The sequence below is a fragment of the Rousettus aegyptiacus genome, unplaced genomic scaffold (genome assembly GCF_014176215.1).
Source record: "Rousettus aegyptiacus isolate mRouAeg1 unplaced genomic scaffold, mRouAeg1.p scaffold_m13_p_1, whole genome shotgun sequence".
NCBI lineage: Eukaryota > Metazoa > Chordata > Mammalia > Chiroptera > Pteropodidae > Rousettus > Rousettus aegyptiacus.
The window spans coordinates 30,500,039-30,518,208 of NW_023416284.1; the positions used below are offsets into that span (position 1 = coordinate 30,500,039).

Below are 18,170 nucleotides of genomic sequence, written 5' to 3' on the forward strand. Positions count from 1 at the left end.
AGCCCTGATTCCTTCTGGCACCATTCCAAATTCCATCTTTTCCTCCTTAGCCAGAACTTCTGACTCTCATACTGCCTGAATCTCCTTAGCATTTCTTACCAAATACCCAGATGAGTCCTGGAATCCTCTCCTCATTCCTGCACCTCTTCTTGGTATAGGGCTAGGGAAGGGTGAATGTGGCCCTAAATCTAGAGATTAGCCTGCCACTGGGTCTTATATAGGATGGGCACCCAATTCTTTCCCAAATCTTCATAAAATTCCTGCTGTATACAGAATGAAATTTTTCCAGAGCTCAAGAATTAGTCTTTCTATAGAAGTTTTAGAGTAAACAAAACTAAGTATCCAATTAAGGGATTCATTCTATTACTTTTAAGACAGAAAATATCAGTGGTGGGCAGGTAAGACTAAGGCTTGTGGTATTCCTGTCCTTGGTCCAAAAAACCAGATTTAAGCCTGTCACTTTCTTGCTCCAGCACCTCCAATGGGCATCCACCACTTCTTGAATAACCAAGTTCCTGTGCTGTCACTCAGGACCTCCACAAACTTGCCCCAGACCACCTGTCCTGCAACTATGTCTAACCCCTCCTCTATAGAAGTGTTGACCTACAGTCCAGGCAAAATGGACTGTTTCTTCTGAATTGGACTGTTTCTTCTGAATTGCGCTAAACAATTTCCAATCGATGCCCCCATTCAGCTTCCTATGCTTGTGCATAATTCAATCACAGTACCTGTAATAATTTATTGCACATCTGCCCCTTGACTGTGAACTAGAGACAGGGTGGAGACTAAGTCTGATTCATCTCTGGGCCCCTATACCTAGCACAAGGCCTGGCACGAGGCAAACACTCGATAAATGTTAAATGAATAGAAACATCTGAAGTTATTCTTCCCTTAAACTGTTTTAGTTGGACTAAGCACAGTCTGAGTCACTGCCAAGAAATAGAAAAACTGAAGAGAAACTAAAGCAGCATGACCAATGAGATCCAAGCAATGGAAAATAGGTTTTAAGAGGGAGGTAAAAGAAACCAAGGCTGTTTAGCCTGGAGAAAAGATGAGGCCTAACTTCTTTCTGGCTTTAAGTACACAAAAGGTTCTTATGAGAAAATCTTGACCTCATCCTCCCTTTATAATCTGAAGGAACTTTTCCATATTTATGTAAAATGGAAGAAGAAATGACTTAAGTCAAGGCCAGAAGGGTTTAAGGTGGAGAAATAGAACCAAATTAGGCACCACTTTTCCAGATATACTGTTATTATACTTTTTGGCAAGTGAATTAAAGGGGTCTTGCTTAGCACTTTTGTTGAAGGCTGTGCAAAATGGAATAAATACGCTGCTCTGTTCCCGTTTACTGTGAAGAGAAGTGGGTGAAAACACAAGTCAGGTAAAATTTTCTAATGAGTCAATGACTTTTTATTGACCCTTTTCCTACAGGCCTTTTCTTTCATGTTATGCTTTGCAACTTTGTGATGGAAATATCTAGTGTTTCAAAGATTCCTGATGGGTCAATGGAAAGAAAGAGAAGGAACAGTGTCAGAGTAGAACAGCAAGAAAAATGGTCTTAATAATTATAGTTTCTATAAATACAATACTCAACTGGACATTAATAATAATTGTTAATATTATTACTATTAGGGCTAACATTCATTGAACATCTACTATGTGCCAGGTACTGTGCTAAGTGTTTAAGTTATCTCAATCCTCATACCAACTTCATAAGATAGATATTTGTATCCCCATTTTACAGATAATGAAACTGAGACCCAGGAAGGTTAAATAACTTGCCTAAGTCACAAAGCTAGCAAGTGATAGAGTCAGGACTCAAACCCAGGCAGTCCAACTATGGAGTCTATATACCTAACTACTGTCTCCCTACAAGGATGAGAGACTGGAATTTAAATCCTAGTTTCTCTGAATCCAGGGTCATATTCTCTGCTACTTCCTTATACTGCCCTAAACCAAGAAGAGCAATTAAATACATGCATTAGTAAGAGAAGAAATCTCAGAAATGAACCAAAATACCCCCTATATTACAGAAAAGGGCTGAGATGGAGGACTCATGGATGATAATGAGTAGAACCAGGACCTGAATGCCAGCCTTTTGACTCCAAGTGTAGTCCTCTTTCCTCCGTTATGGATTCTTGTTAAATTTGAGGGTGAGAAAATGAAGAAACAGTATGTGCCAAATGAGTCTCTCCCTAGACACTTTTGTAATGAACTGCTCATCTTACATCAGAACCTATGCCTGAAATAGAAGAGAGCCAGCAGCCTCTGTAAACTGATTCTAAGTTTCTAACAGCTAAAGATGGCCATACACTGATTTTTGGTACTACAGGAGCAGCTGTAATGCTTACATATTAAATCAAACAGACCTAGAGCAGGTAGTTTCCACAGTAGGTCAGTGGTTCTCAATAAGCCTAAACTGGATTATTCCGACAGCCTCCTCATCGATGTCACCATTCTGGGACCTTCTTTGCTCCAGTCTAGCTTCCATCCCACAGCCACACTAAACAGAGCCCTATGTCATGGCATTTGGAGCCTTGCAGCACAATAAAAAGAACGTGGGTCATTGAATCCAACACTCACAGTTTGGACTGAGCTCTGCCACCTGCTAGCTACCTGACCTTGGGCAAATCATTTAATCTTTCTGCGGTCTGGTTTCTTCATCTTTAAACTGGGGATAAATCACTCCATATTACAGGATTGTGAGGATTAACTAAATTACAGTGGGTAAAGCATCTCACGTATTGTAAGCCACAAAACAGAGCAGACACTAGATAAATGTTATTGTTCTTCTCCCCACTCTTCTCTACATTTTGGCCACAACTCACTATTTCAGCTTATTTCCCCTCCTCACCAAGTCCATTCCTTTACACACACACACACACACACACACACACACACACACACGAACATATGCATGCACACACACAATCTGTTCATTTCCACCTCTTGACCACTGCTCAAGCTGCTCCTCATAGGAATTAACTTCCTCCAAGGCCCAGCATAAATTTTCCACCTTCAGAAATCTTTCTCTAGACTCCCTTTGGTCATGTTGGGATTGATTTCTACTCCCAAACTCCCACTTTGCTTACATTCTTTACTACATTTACCATAGTCAGTTATTTATGTACTTATCTACCTTCCCAACTACACTAGAGGGAGAAGGCTCTGAGAAGACGATTACTTATAGAAGGGCAGGAAATGTGACGTTCTTCTGTGTATATTTCTCAATTTCAGGGTCTTGCACCCAGCAAGAGCTCAATATGTATTTACCGAATTGAATCTTGCTATCCTTGACTGGGAATATTTACAGAAAGATCCTGGAGTGAGTTTATTCTAAAACTCTGCATTTACTGTCTGACTTGATAAATATGCCATTTTTAAAGTATACTAATATTTCAAAGCTAAGATCTACTAATAACCATGTTGGCTTGCTTCATTCTTTCAACCATTCTTTCAACACAGTCAAGACTCATCTCAAAACATCTTTCCAGAGTACAGGGAGACATTGCCGGGAGGATGTCCTTCACTCACACAGGTAGGGTGATCTGGGAGCCAGCTCTTCGGAGAACTGTTCTACTCCACTGGTTGGGAGATGACTGCCATTAAAACTATATTTAAAACCACTGTTTCGGGACTCTAAAGTAGATCTGAATGATTTCTTTCTGCCCTAATTTCCAAGTCAATATAATAGAGTTTTGAAATGTTACATATAAAGCACTTAAAACAGTTATCTGCCACATATTAAGTAATCAATGAGTGTTAGATATTATGTTAACAATGTAGTAGATTGGATAAAACCAAAGAGCCAGGACTTTCACTTCCAGTACTATTTCCACCATTGACTGATTCCTTGTGCAATGTTGATCAAGTCCTTTCCCCTCTGGGCCTGTCCCCATCTGTAAAATTAAAGAGGTAAAACAGATGGTTCTCAAGTTCCTTCTACCTTCGACAATGTATGTTTTTCTACTATCAACAAAGAGCCTCCAGTTCCATATGCTGAAGCTGTCGGCAAGGAAAAATGTGAATGCGTAGCAGCTGGTTCCCTCACGGTAGGGGCCAAGGCTAAGGGCCAGACAATTGATTAGTAAACCACCTGTGTGCTTTCCCCTTTGTTAACTATAACACACTTACTGCAGGTCCTTGGACAGAGAGCACTCCCTCCCTCCCACCAAAACCCACTGCAAAGGCAAGATAAGAGTCTAAAAACAAGGGTTGCAATGAAGAATCCTGCCTTGTGCAGAATTCCTTCACTTTCTTGCCTTTGATACCTGTAATTAAGGTATAACCAATCTACACGAGGGCTCTTCTTAGGCATAAAAAGAAGGAAAAACACAAAGGCCCACTTTGAACCTGAAAGCTCATAAAACAAAAACCAAAGTGAGTAAATAAAAAATGGCCTGACTCATTCAACTGCAAACACTGCAGAGGCCTACTATGTGCCAGGCAGAGGAGAAATACAACAGACAAGGTCCTTTGCCACCAACATACTCAGAGTACATATGAACTGATGTACCCTACCCCAAGACAGACTGTGATTGGAGCTATATTAGAGGTGTGGCCTCAGCTACAGAAGATGGGAAGGGGGGCGCAACTAACCTAGCAGGGGATCAGAGAAACTTCACTGATAGGTTATAAGAACATGGGCCTTGAAAGATAAGGAGAAGGAAGAAACTCTAGGAAGAGAGAATACAAGCAAAGAAACATGTAGGGTGTGTTGAGTAACAAAAAGTTGTTTTGACTAGGGCACAGGGTGCAGGTTTGGCAGAACAAAGGGAAACAGGACAGGAAAGAGGTTTGGGAACAGATAATGGAGGAACTTGTCTATGAGGCTGAAGAATCTAAACTCTATATAGCAGGCAGTGAAGCCTCCCAAGGTTTCTGAGCAGAGATATAACATGATGAGAATACTATCTCAGGAAGATAACATGGGCACCCATGAAGAGGATGCAAAAGGAATCAAGTTACTAGATTACTATGAGACCACATAATAGAAAACCACAAGCATTTTGGAAGCATGTGCAGGAATCCAACAGGATCCATTCACAGAACTTCCCTGATCCAGCTTCATGCAAGCTGACTTTAAGAGGTGTTCATTTGCCAGGCCCTCTAACCATCAAAATCTGCTAGAGCACTAGAGTAACAGACCTCCTGGATCAAGTCAAGAACCCAATTATTCTACTGGATCACAAAAAGAGAAGAGCTGATGTGGGAGAAGTTGGAGAGGGAGGCACCAAAGTCTTCAGCTGGCCCAGCTCCATATAAACATCCAACCCTGGGTCTCCTCTTTACATCACTTCCAGTCTAGCTTTCTTTAGAGGGGCTGAAGCTAAGGGTGAGTGGGGCTGAAAGCACCTGACTGATGGCTGAGGATTCAGTGATACAATATATATCAACTGCCCAGCATGGCACTTGGCAGGTGGGCAATAAGCATTAGTTCTCTTCCGTCCTGCAAGGTCAGTTCCACCTATAAATCCCACTGAGGCTTTAGGCTTTTAGGTCACCTCAACTCTTCTCCCATGGCCTCTCTAAAGTACCCTAGTCTAAAGTGACCTAGTTCATATAAATCACACTCATTGCATGCACCAAGTATTCAGCACCCATTTCATGACAGGTGCCATACTAGGTGACACATGTAATCCTCTTCAGCTTTCACAATGACCCTACTATACATTTTTTATACAGGAGAAACTGAAGTTCTGGGAGGAGAAATGACCTGCCCAAGGACACACAAATAGGAAGGGGCAGGGGTGAGATCTGGACCCAAAGCCAAACACTTCCAACGTTTCATTTCTGTCACCCGCACTGGCTTCTGATCTGCTTGTTACAATCAATCTGACAGGTAGCCTGGAAACTCCCTAAGGAGAGAGACTGCAGCTGACACTATTCTCTCTCCCTCCTGTACAGTGATCCACACGTCAGGAGCTTTTAAATGAAAACAGTTAACTTTAAAATAACGTTCAGATATTAGAAATTTCTCACATGAAAAACTAGTCACGATGTTAGATAACCTCTGAGTCGTGAGCCCAGCCGTACAGCCTGATAAAGACTGAGTCTCAAATTGGACCCAGTCTGAGCTCTGATCTCGGACACCTGTCATGACCCAAGCCCTGACCCTAGGCACAGGCTGAGCCCCGACCGGGGACACACGCCGCGCTCTGAGCTCGTTACAGATGGAGCCCTGAGAAGCGTCCTAAAGAAGCGTCTCCTTCGGCTGCCCCCCGCCGTTGAATCGGATCGTGACCTCGGGCCATTCTGAAGGCCCTCCCTTCCCCGTCCCGAACACACTAACTCACTTACAGACCGCTCCCTGCCCATCGCATTGCACTTGCAGGGACGCTTCGCTGTCTTTTCTTTACCTCAGCTGACTCTTCGCAGGACCTGTCGCGCCCAACCTCACCTGCAAACCGGTCTGCGGAGAACGCGGAAGAGGCGGTACTAACCTGAGGGGGCGGGGTCGACCGGAGGGGTGCGGGAGGCGGGTCTGCGCCTGCGCCTTGATGGCTACACCCAGGGAGAAGGTGGGGCGAGCTAAGTACACTGCGCAGGCGTGATAAAGAGGGGCGGGGAGATTGCTGGGTAGGCAGTGGCCTTAGCTTTTCCGAGGCTGTTTTCTCAGAGTGAAGGTCGGCGAGCTAGGGAGGTGTCAGGAGGGAAGTGGCCAGGAAATGGCAGGTGTAATTAATATTTACCGAGACCTTCTGCATGCCAGGAAGGAATTTTTAAAAAGCCTTTTACATGTGGGAAATGTCGATCTTTTCTAAAGTGATAGCTAATTCCGTAAAATTTCTTAAAAGTTTTGGGTATCTATGATTTAACCATGGAAGTTTCTCCTTGACTAACTAAAGCATTACCTCCAGTAGTTCAAAATAAAAGACTCCAAAGTTCATTTCTTGGAGAAAACCAACTGCAAACAAATTAATATTTCAAACAGCCACAGTCCCTCTCCCAGGATGCAAATGTGATGAGGTAATGAGTCAGGTCCTGACTCGAGGTTTTCCTCTGTTGTGAAATGGAAGGAAATATCCTTTTCCTGTGTCTCAGGGTTGCTTTGAGGGTCTAGTGAGCAATACTAGTTTAAAAAGCCTCTTGAACTTCTTTCCCATCACCCACCTGACAAACAATGGTTCCCTTTCCCCTTCTGGGCTCAGTCTTCTTATCCACATGATAGGAGGTCTGGAACATTAAGGGACTTTCAGGGCTTTGCTAGGTTTCCCAGTCTGAGTGAAGCCTGGAGCTAGGCAGGTTTGGGGTGTCTTCTCCCAATCTTCTGTATTAGTCACTTCCAGAATCACGCAATCCACCTTGAAGGCCCCTGTACATTCTGATCTCTCCCACCTTCACCTTCCAGGCCCACCCAAACTTTATATCCTCTGAGGCCTTGCTGGCCTGTTCCCCTCTCTTCCATTAATGTCTCAATAGCCAGCTGCTTCTGAGTCACTCAGGTCTATGTTCCAGTCCAGGTTCTCAAAATTGCTATGTCCTCCATATGGTAACCAAGTTCAGTTAACACCAGAGATGAGGGCTCTGGAGAGCTCAGAGGAGGAAGGGCTTAAGGAAGGCTCCCCTAACTCAGGTGGAGCTCCAGCCATGATTGCAGCTCCCTTCACCACACGTCACACACAGCTCCAAGGGGATGGACAGTGGGAGAGGCAACAGGAAACCTCAAAGAGTAGGCTGCAGTGTTAATGAGGGCCAAGGGTAATGGGGAAGCCTTTACTCAGTAGATAGATGCTCTGCCTCAAGGTGACGAGAATGGCTTGCTTCCTTGTTCCCTGCTCCAAATATTTTTATGGATCCTGACCCAAAAGAAAAACAAGCCTTTCGACAGCTTGGCTGCCCAACCAAATTGTCCCTTTCCTCTGGTACCTTGCCTATCACAGGACCCTTGACCGCTGAGTTCTGCTCTGTTTGGGGGAATCTTTCCTCTGTGTTGTGGAGGCCCCAACTCTTGTTTCCTCCTTTCTCTCATCTCTGTCTAGTCTTCTCTAAGCATCCCTTTCTGAATTTCTCAAAGCCATTTTGTCACAACTTATAAGGTACAGACCTTGGCCACACAGCTCTGAGATAAATCTACCTTCACTGCCATGGTGTATTTCAAAACAACTATGAACCCAGAGCCTAACTTTCTAAGAGTCTAAGCTGTCTAGTAATTGATGAGGTAGTGAGTGATCTGTCACAGGAGGTGTACAAGCACCTTTTAGAATGCTGGACCTGGGCATCCTCTGGTGGGCATGAAGGGGCAGCAGAATGGAGGGCCTTACAAATCCTAGTAAAAGGAGGGATACCAGGTGCCAAGAAGCGAGCCAGGCAGCTAGCCAAAAACAAACCTGATTCAATAGGCTATTATACGATAAGCATTTAGAACTGTATCTGACACATAATGAGTATTAGCTATTATTATTATTGTGAATGATCCACCGACTGTATTGAAGGAGGTTAGAATCAATCATTTCCTCATTTGTCATGAAATAGATGAGGGTAATTAAGGTCTGGAGGGGAAAGGGGCTTGGCATAGTACCCCAGGAGCTGGGCTGAGACTGGAACCCAGGCCTCTGCCTCCCAAGAGGGCCACCGAACAAGGCCAGATTGTCTCTTTCTTAGGTAGGGGGTAGAGCTCTGACTCTTAAGAACCAAGCTGTTTTTCAGCTTGTCTGGGAAGCTTAAAGGTATGGGGTAGTGGAATAAAAGCAAGACCTCAGCTAAGAGAGTCAAGTGTCTCCTGGGGAATAAGCTCAGGAGTCAGCCCCATGCCTTGCCACCCCAACCTTGAACTCTAGCCAGTACTCGACAAACAGCTTTTTCTTGAGAAGGGTTTCTGCTGCTGTGACTGGGGTTAGAACTGTGTTTCTGCCCTGTTCCTTAACCCATTAGCGCCAATAAACCACCCAGATTAAGAGGGTGAGGTGAAAACAGCCAGTGCCAGGTGACCTGAGCTGAAATGAGGAAAGACTCCCAAGAACTGAGTTCCATGAAGGCAAGGGCCAGCCCTCCCCACTCATAGGGTCCTAGCCTAGTCCAGAAATTCTGGTTCCAGAATTCCCAGAGCCCTGGGAAAACCTTGGTGTCTCCGCCCTGGAGAGCTGGGCCAGATATATGACCACACCAGCCAGCCCTCCATATGGCCCAGGATCTCAGGACAAAAAGCCCTCCCTGCCCCATTCTGGCCCAGTGCCTTCCACAGGCTGCCCAGGAGCCATGTGGCACCCAGACCACAGCTTCCCACCAATGCAGCTTTAGTTTGCCTCCTTTATTTTACCAAAAATAACAACAATAAAGTCTTCCTTGTTTCACAAAAATAGATTTCCCCACCCCCTTCTGTCTTATCCCACCCGCCTCTGCAATCAGCACCAGCCACAATCTAGAATCCATCTTCCAATCCACAGTCCTCTTTGGAGGAATCTTTGACAACCTCCCGCCTGCCTGCCATGCGAATCTCTGGCAAAGCTGCTGGGCTGGTGTGTTTCACTTGGGAATTTCTCCAGAGGCAGCTGTCCCAGGTCCAGCTGCCTGGCCCCAGAAACACCATCTGCTTCCCCAGAAATCAGGCAGCTGCTGGGCCATGAAGAGGGTCATGATTTTGGAGGCTAGGCTCAGAAGAGAATCCCAGCGGATCTGCGGGGAGGTGGGGCACTCTGTCATCAGGCTAGAAATCCTTGCTCAAAGCAGGAACTGTTGTGTCCTGGAGAAGGGTTGTCAAACCTTCTTTCCATGTGCTTCTCATCTCCCTATATAGCAATCCATAGGCTCTGGGGTGGGAGTCAGGACCCCTGGTTTCTATTCCAGCTCCACAACAGCCTTGCTGTGAGGCCTTGGACAGTTGCTCCTTCCTCTCTTCCCGGCTTCAGTCTCCTCCTAGGTACATGGAGGAGTCTGTGAGTGACTCGGGATGAGCCTCAGGTCCCTTTTGGCTCTCTATCCTGGCCTCCCAGCATGGAGACTCTGGGAGGGGAGGGCCCTGTCTGCCTCAGTTTCTCCACCTGTGGGTGTGGGCACAGGGTTGGGCACGGGGTGCCAAGTAATGGAGTGCTGAATGGACATCCCAGTTTCTCTGTGGACAGCTATGCTCTGAGAGCCAACCAGATGGAATGTCTCAGGGATTGTTGAGAAAGAGGCAAGTACTTGCAGGATGGGAGCTCTCCAAGCTTGGAAGGGTCCAATCGCTAGTCACGTGGTCCTCAATGTCCCAGGATGGGAGACAAGACTCCGGAATTTCCCAATTTGAGTTCCACTAGATCCTTGGGTTGGAGGATTATTCTGTGCTGGGCTTCAGATTCTGGGAGCTAGGCTGGATCATGTGATTCCCAATTTAAGAGCCAGTGAAACTTTGTGGACATAAGGGATCATCCCCAACCCCCAAGAGGCTGTCTATAATCAGGCCTTCCTGGAGGCAGAGGAAAGAGTGAAATGACAGCAAAAGGACATCTCTGGCTGAGCAATCAGAACCTGTGTCTGTGGCGGGCTATGGCTTCAGGTACCTAGGATGAGGATCCTCTTCCTATCTCTTCACAGCTCCTCAGAATTCATGCTGATGGAAAAAGGCAGCCTAGAAGTTTCATAGAGCTACCTCTACAACCACATTTTGTGCACTTATACACATTGGCCAGACACACAAAGTGGGGACAGTGACCTGTCATCACTCCTAAAGTGATCATAGTCTGATGGTCCCAATCCCTCCCTCATTCCTTTGTTTCTTCCATTCATCCATTTATCTAACATTTATGAGGGCCTATTATGTGCTATGGAGGGTCTAAGGCAGCCAGCTCTCACAGACACACCCCACAGTTAAATATCTCTCTCTCTCTCTCTCTCTCTCTCTCTCTCTCTCTCTCTCTCTCTCTCTCACACACACACACACACACACACACACACACACAGAGTCATCTGTGCTCATTCACACACACACTGCTCACTCTCTTGTACCTGACTTGCCATCACCTCAGCCACATCCACAAGGTAGGCTTGGAAAGGTCACATATCAGAGCAGAAAGCCTCTAGCCCACCCCAACCCCAGACTTCATGTCAGAGGTTTAGCCCTTCCTTTCATTCTGTTTTCCCACCTTTAAATATTCCCCCTCTCCATTCGCAAGCAGTCAGGGGACATGTGGGCAGACTCCTGAGAACCAGAAGTCCAGGGGCTTTGGATGTGTGGAGGGGGTCCCAGGGCCTTCAGGTTCCTCTGCCACCAGACTCCTTAGGGTCCCTCCCTTAGCGACTCTGTGTTCAGATGGTCCATCTGACAGGCAACAATGTCCAGGCCTGGGCTCAGTGGCAGATTCGCTCTGTCATTTCCCTCTGCAGAGACACAAGGTGGGGAAGGGTCAGTCAGAGCTCAACCTGCCAGGTAGCCCCTTCCCAAACCATAGAGCCTGGCTGCTTTTTTTACCTGAATTTGGTAATTTTCCATCATCCCCCACCCTAACTCAAGGCTACAGATCTGGGTTTGTAAAGTGACACTTGAATGAATTCTCTATTAAGTACAGAATCATTGTTAAATGAGTTGCCATCCCCTAATTTATCTATACGGGTATTGGATTTTCTTGAAGCAGGTAGCCTTTGGATGTGAAAACTCAGAAGCTAGCCCTGGTTGGAGAGGGCAGTGGGGGCCTGGCCTCACCAGTGGCTCTAGCTCCCGTTGGTCCACCAGGCTGAACTCGCGAATGAAGTAGTAGAAGTGCTTATAGCAGGTGTTGACATGTGCCTCGGCCCCCATGCTGAGGATGCTGTCGAAGTGGTGGATGTAGACGTGGACAAAGACACGGAAGAGGCGGGTCAGGATCTTGTTGCAGACCTGCTGGAAGTTCTTGGGAAAGGGAACTCCTAAGGGGGCATGGATGAGCAGAAGTGGGGAATGAGCATCTTGGTATGAAACTCTGCCCAACCTTCCCTGCCCTTCTATATACAGGCAGCCTTCACCCAGAATGGCCTCTTCCCTAGCACACTTTGCTGTGAGAGACAGAAAGATCTCATGGTTTGCTTTCTCCCATACTTCCCTTTTTAATGAAGCACAAATCTGACTGTGCCTCTCCCCTGCTGAAAAAGAAATCATCTTCCACATTTTCCTATCACCCTGAGCAGCCCTCTGCTACCTGGTTGGGGTCACTGACCCACCCTTCTTAGACTATCATGAAAGTGATGCCCAAACTCTCTCCAGAAATATGTGTATCTGTAGGTGCTCTCACATGACACCCTTGGATAAAATTCCAAAAGTGGCTCATTGACATCTGGGTTCATTTTTAAAAACATGGGCCTTCATGATTAAGTTCTAACTTCCCAGCATGGCACCTGCTCAAGGCCTTTCATAATCCTGACCTCCTTCTCCAGCCTTGCTCTGACTCCTTCCTTTTTTACAGCATTCACACAGTAGGCCCCAGACCTGAATCCTGAGAATTACTAAGTCTTCAAGAACTAATTCAGATATCTCTCATTTCTTCATGTATTTAATAACATTGACACTTCCATCTGTGAGCCAGGCCCTTTGCAGGCCCTTTGCACCTTTTGCCTGGTATGATAATGAGTATTATATCCATTCTAGATGTGATAAAATGGAGGTGCATAAAGGTGGAGACCTTGCCCGAGGCCACATAACTATTAATTAGTACAGACTGAAGGCAGGATCCAAACCCTCTTTGTACTGCCCTGCAGTGCCCCTCTGAGATAAACGCCACTGTTCCTGCTCAAGAGAAGCTCCAGGACCTGCAAAAAAGACACAATTTTGTATAGCCCTGTGCTTAAGGTAGAGAGACCTTTGTGGCGATACCCTGTTCTCTGCTATGGCAGAGCCACCCCAGGGTTAAGGAACAGTCACCTGGTGTCTCACAGACCCAGGGTGTTAAGGCTAGAAGGGAATAAGAGCCCAGACACAGATCCACACTGACCCACCTGTCTCCATAGAGCCCTCCTCATAGCTCTCGGATAAGGTTGAGCCCTGCCTTCCTGTGAGTCCTTCTAGGCCCAGCCCAGGTCCCTCAGATGTCCTGCTCATCTAGACTTGGGGCCTGGGCCCCAAGAGACCTGAGGTATGATTCGGAATCCCTCCTGGTTCAGTGCACTGTCCCTCTCTTGGCCTCAGTTTTCTCCCATATGAAATGAAGATACCCATTACTGGGCAAGATAGTACAGGAAATGGCAGGCTACCAGCTGGGGTGGGGCCGTGGGCATTGAATTGTGACTCAGTGCCCAGCTTCCCTCAGTATTCAGACTTCTCCCCTCTGGGCTTGACCACCCTGCCCCACCCATCTCTGATTCCTAGTGCCTTAATGGGGATGAACATGGGGCCAGGTCGGGGAGGGGCTGTTGTGATGCACACAGTGTCATGCCTGCTCGGCTCCTGGGCCAATACCCCCTCTAGCTGCCCTTGGGTAGGGAAGCAGAGTCAGGGTGATATCACTCATCTCTCCCTACACTCACCCGCCAGGGCTGCCCAGCTGAGATAAGAAAAGGCTCCATGGCCTGGGCCTGACAAGGAAGAATTCTGCCCTTAGAGCCCTCTGAGATGGAGATACCATCTGCACCCCCCCCCAATCCCCACCCCCTGCCCTTTCCAGGGGCCAGGAGTCAGAGGCAACTCCTGGGAAGCTGCAAGTCATCAGCCCAGGGAGGGTGATCTGCTAGGAGAACCTTGAGGCACCTCTTCTGGAAGGTTCTGAGAATCACAGTGGTCTTGCCAGGGTAGTCCCTGAAGGGGTACTCAAGCTTGAGACAAGAAGAGCCCTAAACTGGGAGTCAGGCAGTTCTAGCTCAAGATACTTGATCTTGAGCAGTCATTGAACCTCTCTATGCCTCAGTTTCCTCTTCTACAAAATGAGGAAGAAAATTACCATCACCCTGCCCCGCCCCTCCCGAACTGCTGTATCAAACTAAACGTCTCATGGGCTCCGGGGCCTGCCTCCCTCCTTGGCCAGGCCTGACCTGCCTGCCAGGTGGCACTCACCAACACGCGTAGGAAAGACATCCTCATCGTTGATGAGGCTCTCGATCCAGTCCATGAGCAAAGCCATGTAGCGTGGCGCAGGCAGCTTGGCCGGCCGCCGGTACTGGCGCTCGTCCTGCCAGCGGTACTCGTAGCGGGGGCCCCCGGCCATGACTGGACAGGTGGTCTCACTGCAGCGCTCCGCCATGGTGCCGTAGATGAGGTTGATACGGTTGAAGAAGTCCACCACATGCACGGCGATCCAGTCGTCAATGTTTTCACCAGGCGGCAACCTCACCACACTGCGCAGGTCCAGGCCAGACTTGAGTGACGCCTGCGCCTTCTTATACAGCTCAAAACGCTGTGTGCCGGGCTCGAAGCGCTTCCGCGGCCGGAAGGTCTTGTCTTTGGCGAACACCTGCTTCAGGCACAATGCCATGGCCAGGCTGGGCGGAGGGGCCAGGTGTCCAGTGACAGGACCTGAGGATGCTCTGCCAGGGCCAAGGGCATGGGGAAGCATGGTGGTCAGATCCTAACCAAACGGGCTTTGACTTCCCTACACATCACTGACCCACCTCTGCAGTCCCTGCCCTATTTCCAGGCTGTCCTAGTTCCTTCTGCCAAGCACCCACAGCCCTCCCATCTTGTTTTGTTTCCTCTCCACGTTCATTGCATTTCACAGAGGGCGGGGCTTCAGCTCCAAACAGGTGCTCCTCAGACTTTCTGTTGACCAGTAAAGAGGTGGCAGAGGCTTCCTGTAGGCCTGCTAGGAGGCAGGGGCCTGGATGAGATGAACTCTGGGGTAAGCCAGAGGCCAGCTGGTGCAGCGTGGGAGAGAGAGCCTGGCTGCATTGTGCTGGGGGTAGGCGGAGGGCCCCCTGCCTTCAGCTTCCTCTGGGATATCCCGTAGTTCATCCGGCAACCGGGGGTTCCCAGGGAGCAGGAGGGACTTTTCTACCAAAAATGTCCTTTCCTTTTATTACTCTGGAAAAGGAAAGGGCCCTCATATGGCCAGCTGGGTGGCCTCTGAGTGTGGCTGTAGGCGCTGGAGGAGAGGGGGAGGGGGTAGGTATAGAAGGACACCATTTCCTCCAATAGTGGCTGAAGATTCTTTACCCCAAGCCAGCCTCCTCCAGCCCAAACCCCAAGAAGCCACAGCAGCCCCCTAACACCCCATTACCTGGCACTCAGTTGACATTTCTAGAGCACCCACTACATGCCTAGAACTGGGAGATAGGAGAATGTCGTCAAATCTGTCCATCTAGGCCTATCTAGAATTCAGATGAATTTGCTTTGCTTCTTAGAACTGAAGGATCCCAGATTCAGAACAGACTTTGAGGACAGGAATCAGAGTCCCAGGCTTGAAGGCAGGAGTCCTAGGTTCTAGTCCTAGCTCCATCACGACTGGGGCACCCCTGTAGCAGGCATGGATTTGGTCTATGCAACTCCCTGGGTCACTCCGATACAAGCCAGGTTTCTGTGACTCTCAGAGTAGTCATCTCATCTCCACTGTGAGTACGTGAGCTCTTGGGAAATACAGACCCAGGTACCTGCTGAGAATGAAATTTAGCCACAAACTGAGCACTGACCCTGACCCCAGACTGAGCACTAAGACTGAATATAGGCTCCAGGTTGAACTTTGACTTGGGCCTGACCCTGATCAATGGGAGTCCTGACTAGCTTTAGACTGAAGCTTGAATATAGTCACAAACAAAGCCTGGCCTTGACCTCATAGCTGACACTAGGGCATTTTCCTTTTCATGTCGCTAGTAATGCTGGGACAGGGATGGGGAAGGAGGATGCGAACAAGGTGACAATTGGGTGTAACCAAAGGCACAGTAAGTACGGGTTGGGGGAGATGTCACATCAAGCAAAAAGTCAAGCTAGTGGAGGGGAAGTTTGGAACAGGGGTTCTTCCTTATACCCACAACAGGCAGGACAAGAGGGAGATCGTGAAGTAAAATGAGAGGAGTTTGGAGAGTAGGGGCAGGTCTCCCAGCACAGGATCTTGTCTTCTTGAAAAAACAAAAAACCCTCAATGACATGGCAGGTCATCTCATCCATTCCCTGCCACTCACCTTCTCAGCAAAGAAGACTCCAGTGTGGGACCTGAGCTTCCTGACCAAGAGGAAGAGAAGTCCATGCTTCACTTGCTGCCTGCATTTTAAACTCTGCTTGGGGCAGGTGCTTCCACAATCACACTGAAATTAGGTGGGGTTCTTGGGCCCTGTACCGTCACATAGTCCCTTTTACTGAGAGTGACCAACAGGCCTTCACCCTGGCATTCAATACCTCATTCTACCTTTCCTGCCCACTCCTTGACACCAACCACTCTGGGCTTCTTGATGATACCTGAACATACTGTCCACTCTCCTGCTGCTATGTGTTTTCTTACACTGGTCCCTTCGCCTGATCAGGTTGAATGCTATCTCCTCCCATAGCCTCCTTTCTTTCTCCTTGTGGAGGCTACCTTTTGGCCATTGCTGTCCCCACACAACCTATCCCAGGCCTATGTCAGGGCCTGGCACATAGTTGATGCTCAAGTTTTAAGGAAAGTTTAGAATCAAGAGTCTTAGGGTTGAAATAGCTCTGAGAAATCAACTGGCCCAACCCAATTCTTATATAGATGGGGAAACAGGCTGAGGAAGGGGCATTGAGGAGCCTGCATCCACATAGCAAGTAACAGACAAGACAGGGGATCTCCAATGCGAGAACTGAGAACTGCGATAAAATGAGGCTGAGCCCATGAAAAGAGTAAAGGAGCATCTTCCTGTACTGGCTGGTAGCTGGGCTGGTAGAGATAGGGGAAAGTTGGGGATGGAAGGAGAAGGGAAGCATCTTCCCACCAATTAGACCAACCTAATTCCTGTTCCCCCAACTCACTGTGCCTCCCCCCACAGTCCGCACAGCAACTTGGGCGTCTTGACCAGTGAGCTAGAGTCCCACCTTCCTGCTGTAGAATTTCAAGGCCTGGGCCTTTTCCTAACCAAAGGGAAGCTTGTGAGTGGTGGAGGTAGAGGGTTGGGGTGGGATTCGATAGTCGCCTTTCTATTCATGCCACTTGTTTCTCTTCTCTTTCCACTTTCATGCCCTTCCTGAGTTTCTGTCCCTCACAGAACCTTTGTTCCCTCCCTGAATTATGGTCATTTATTTCCCCTCTTAGCCCCCGTTTCCTAACTTTGGGTGTCCTTTTACTCCTAAAGTGTCCAGAGATGGCTCACACCCCGGGTGGGCGTCTAGGCTTCCCAACTGAAGACGACACAGTGGCCCTGTCAGTTTCTGACACTTAGTCCCCTGTCAGCACCGCACCTGCCATTCCCCAGGTCTGGCCCAGAATCTTGGGCAGGTGCTGGCCCCAGTTTGAACCCAGAATCCAGCCTAGGGCTGTGTGTCCTGCGGGGTGCCTCAGTGCAGGGCAGAGATCCAAGAGAAGAGTAAAGGTGGGCCTCCATGCTCTGCACTGAGTCTGTGCCTACCCCACAACTCTAGGCCACCCAAGCCCTCCCCTTGGCCATCTCCCCCTACACTTCTCCAGCCCAGCTGCCATGATAAACCGGTCTGTTGTAGGACACAGAAGAGCAGGCCTGACATTTCCGCTCCCGAAGAAGACACACCCCCCTCAAACACTGCCATCCCCCAAACCTCACTTCAGCTGCTCTGAGCCTAGGACCCCAAACCAAGGACTGTGGCCAGCCTGCCTTCGGGCAAAGGTCGCCTCCGGACTGTGCCACGCCGGGACAGCTGAAAAAATGAAAGTGGAAGCAAGCCTGGGCTGTCTGTGCGGCAGGGGCGCGTGGGGCGCGGCACTCACTCACGGAGTCTGCCTCGCTGGGTAAGCGCTGAGCCCTCGTCTGGCCGCGGGTCACATCCCAGCGCCCTGGGTCGCCTCCTTTTGCTGGTCCTCCGCTCCGCCTGTGCTCTCGCCTGTCCGCCCGCCTGCCTGCCCTGCCGGGCCTCGGTCGCCTTCACGCCCCTGAGGCGACGCCAGCTCCGCCCCTGCCCTCCAGGGCTCGTCACGCTGCGGCCAAGGGGCGGGAGAAGGGGCGGGGAATGGGGACCCCCCGCCCCGAATGCACAGACACACTCACTGTTGCTTTTCCGGAATGTCCATATCGTTCTCCCAACTTCCCCTGGGGTGAAAGACTAGCTGGCCCTCTCAGAGTTTGCTTGGACGTTTACCAGCCTCAGCTTTCTCGACTGTAAAATGGGGACAAGCTCAGCTTCCTTCTGGAGCGGAGACAAAAGAACTGCTAAATAA

At 48.7% G+C, this 18,170-nt stretch overlaps 2 protein-coding genes across 9 annotated transcripts in view; both read right to left on the reverse strand.

The window, feature by feature from the left end:
* The window catches only part of MKNK1 (MAPK interacting serine/threonine kinase 1), a 40,133-nt gene extending 33,637 nt beyond the window's left edge, over positions 1–6,496 (reverse strand). For 2 of the 5 annotated variants that reach the window (XM_016159089.2, XM_016159087.2), the window contains exon 1: positions 6,360–6,427. The gene's annotated coding sequence lies outside the window, so the exon portion shown is untranslated. Of the gene's footprint in view, positions 1–6,300 lie in introns of all 5 variants that reach the window. The other 3 variants (XM_016159090.2, XM_016159086.2, XM_016159091.2) reach the window with 3 other exon arrangements.
* Positions 6,497–6,631: 135 nt separating this feature from the next.
* On the reverse strand, positions 6,632–17,886 carry MOB3C (MOB kinase activator 3C). 4 transcript variants are annotated; one of them, XM_016159098.2, is made up of 4 exons: positions 17,724–17,886; positions 13,934–14,403; positions 11,618–11,820; positions 6,632–11,295 (listed from the first exon to the last, which is right to left on the reverse strand). In XM_016159098.2, exons 2-4 carry the CDS (start codon positions 14,349–14,351, stop codon positions 11,266–11,268), a joined length of 651 nt encoding a protein of 216 aa, XP_016014584.1. In that variant the 5' UTR covers positions 14,352–14,403; positions 17,724–17,886; the 3' UTR covers positions 6,632–11,265. The 4 variants fall into 4 exon arrangements, with proteins under 4 accessions (XP_016014584.1, XP_016014582.1, XP_016014583.2 ...); XM_016159096.2 differs by having other exon boundaries at positions 17,728–17,840; XM_016159097.2 differs by lacking the exon at positions 17,724–17,886 and adding an exon at positions 15,991–17,701.
* Positions 17,887–18,170: the final 284 nt, after the last annotated feature.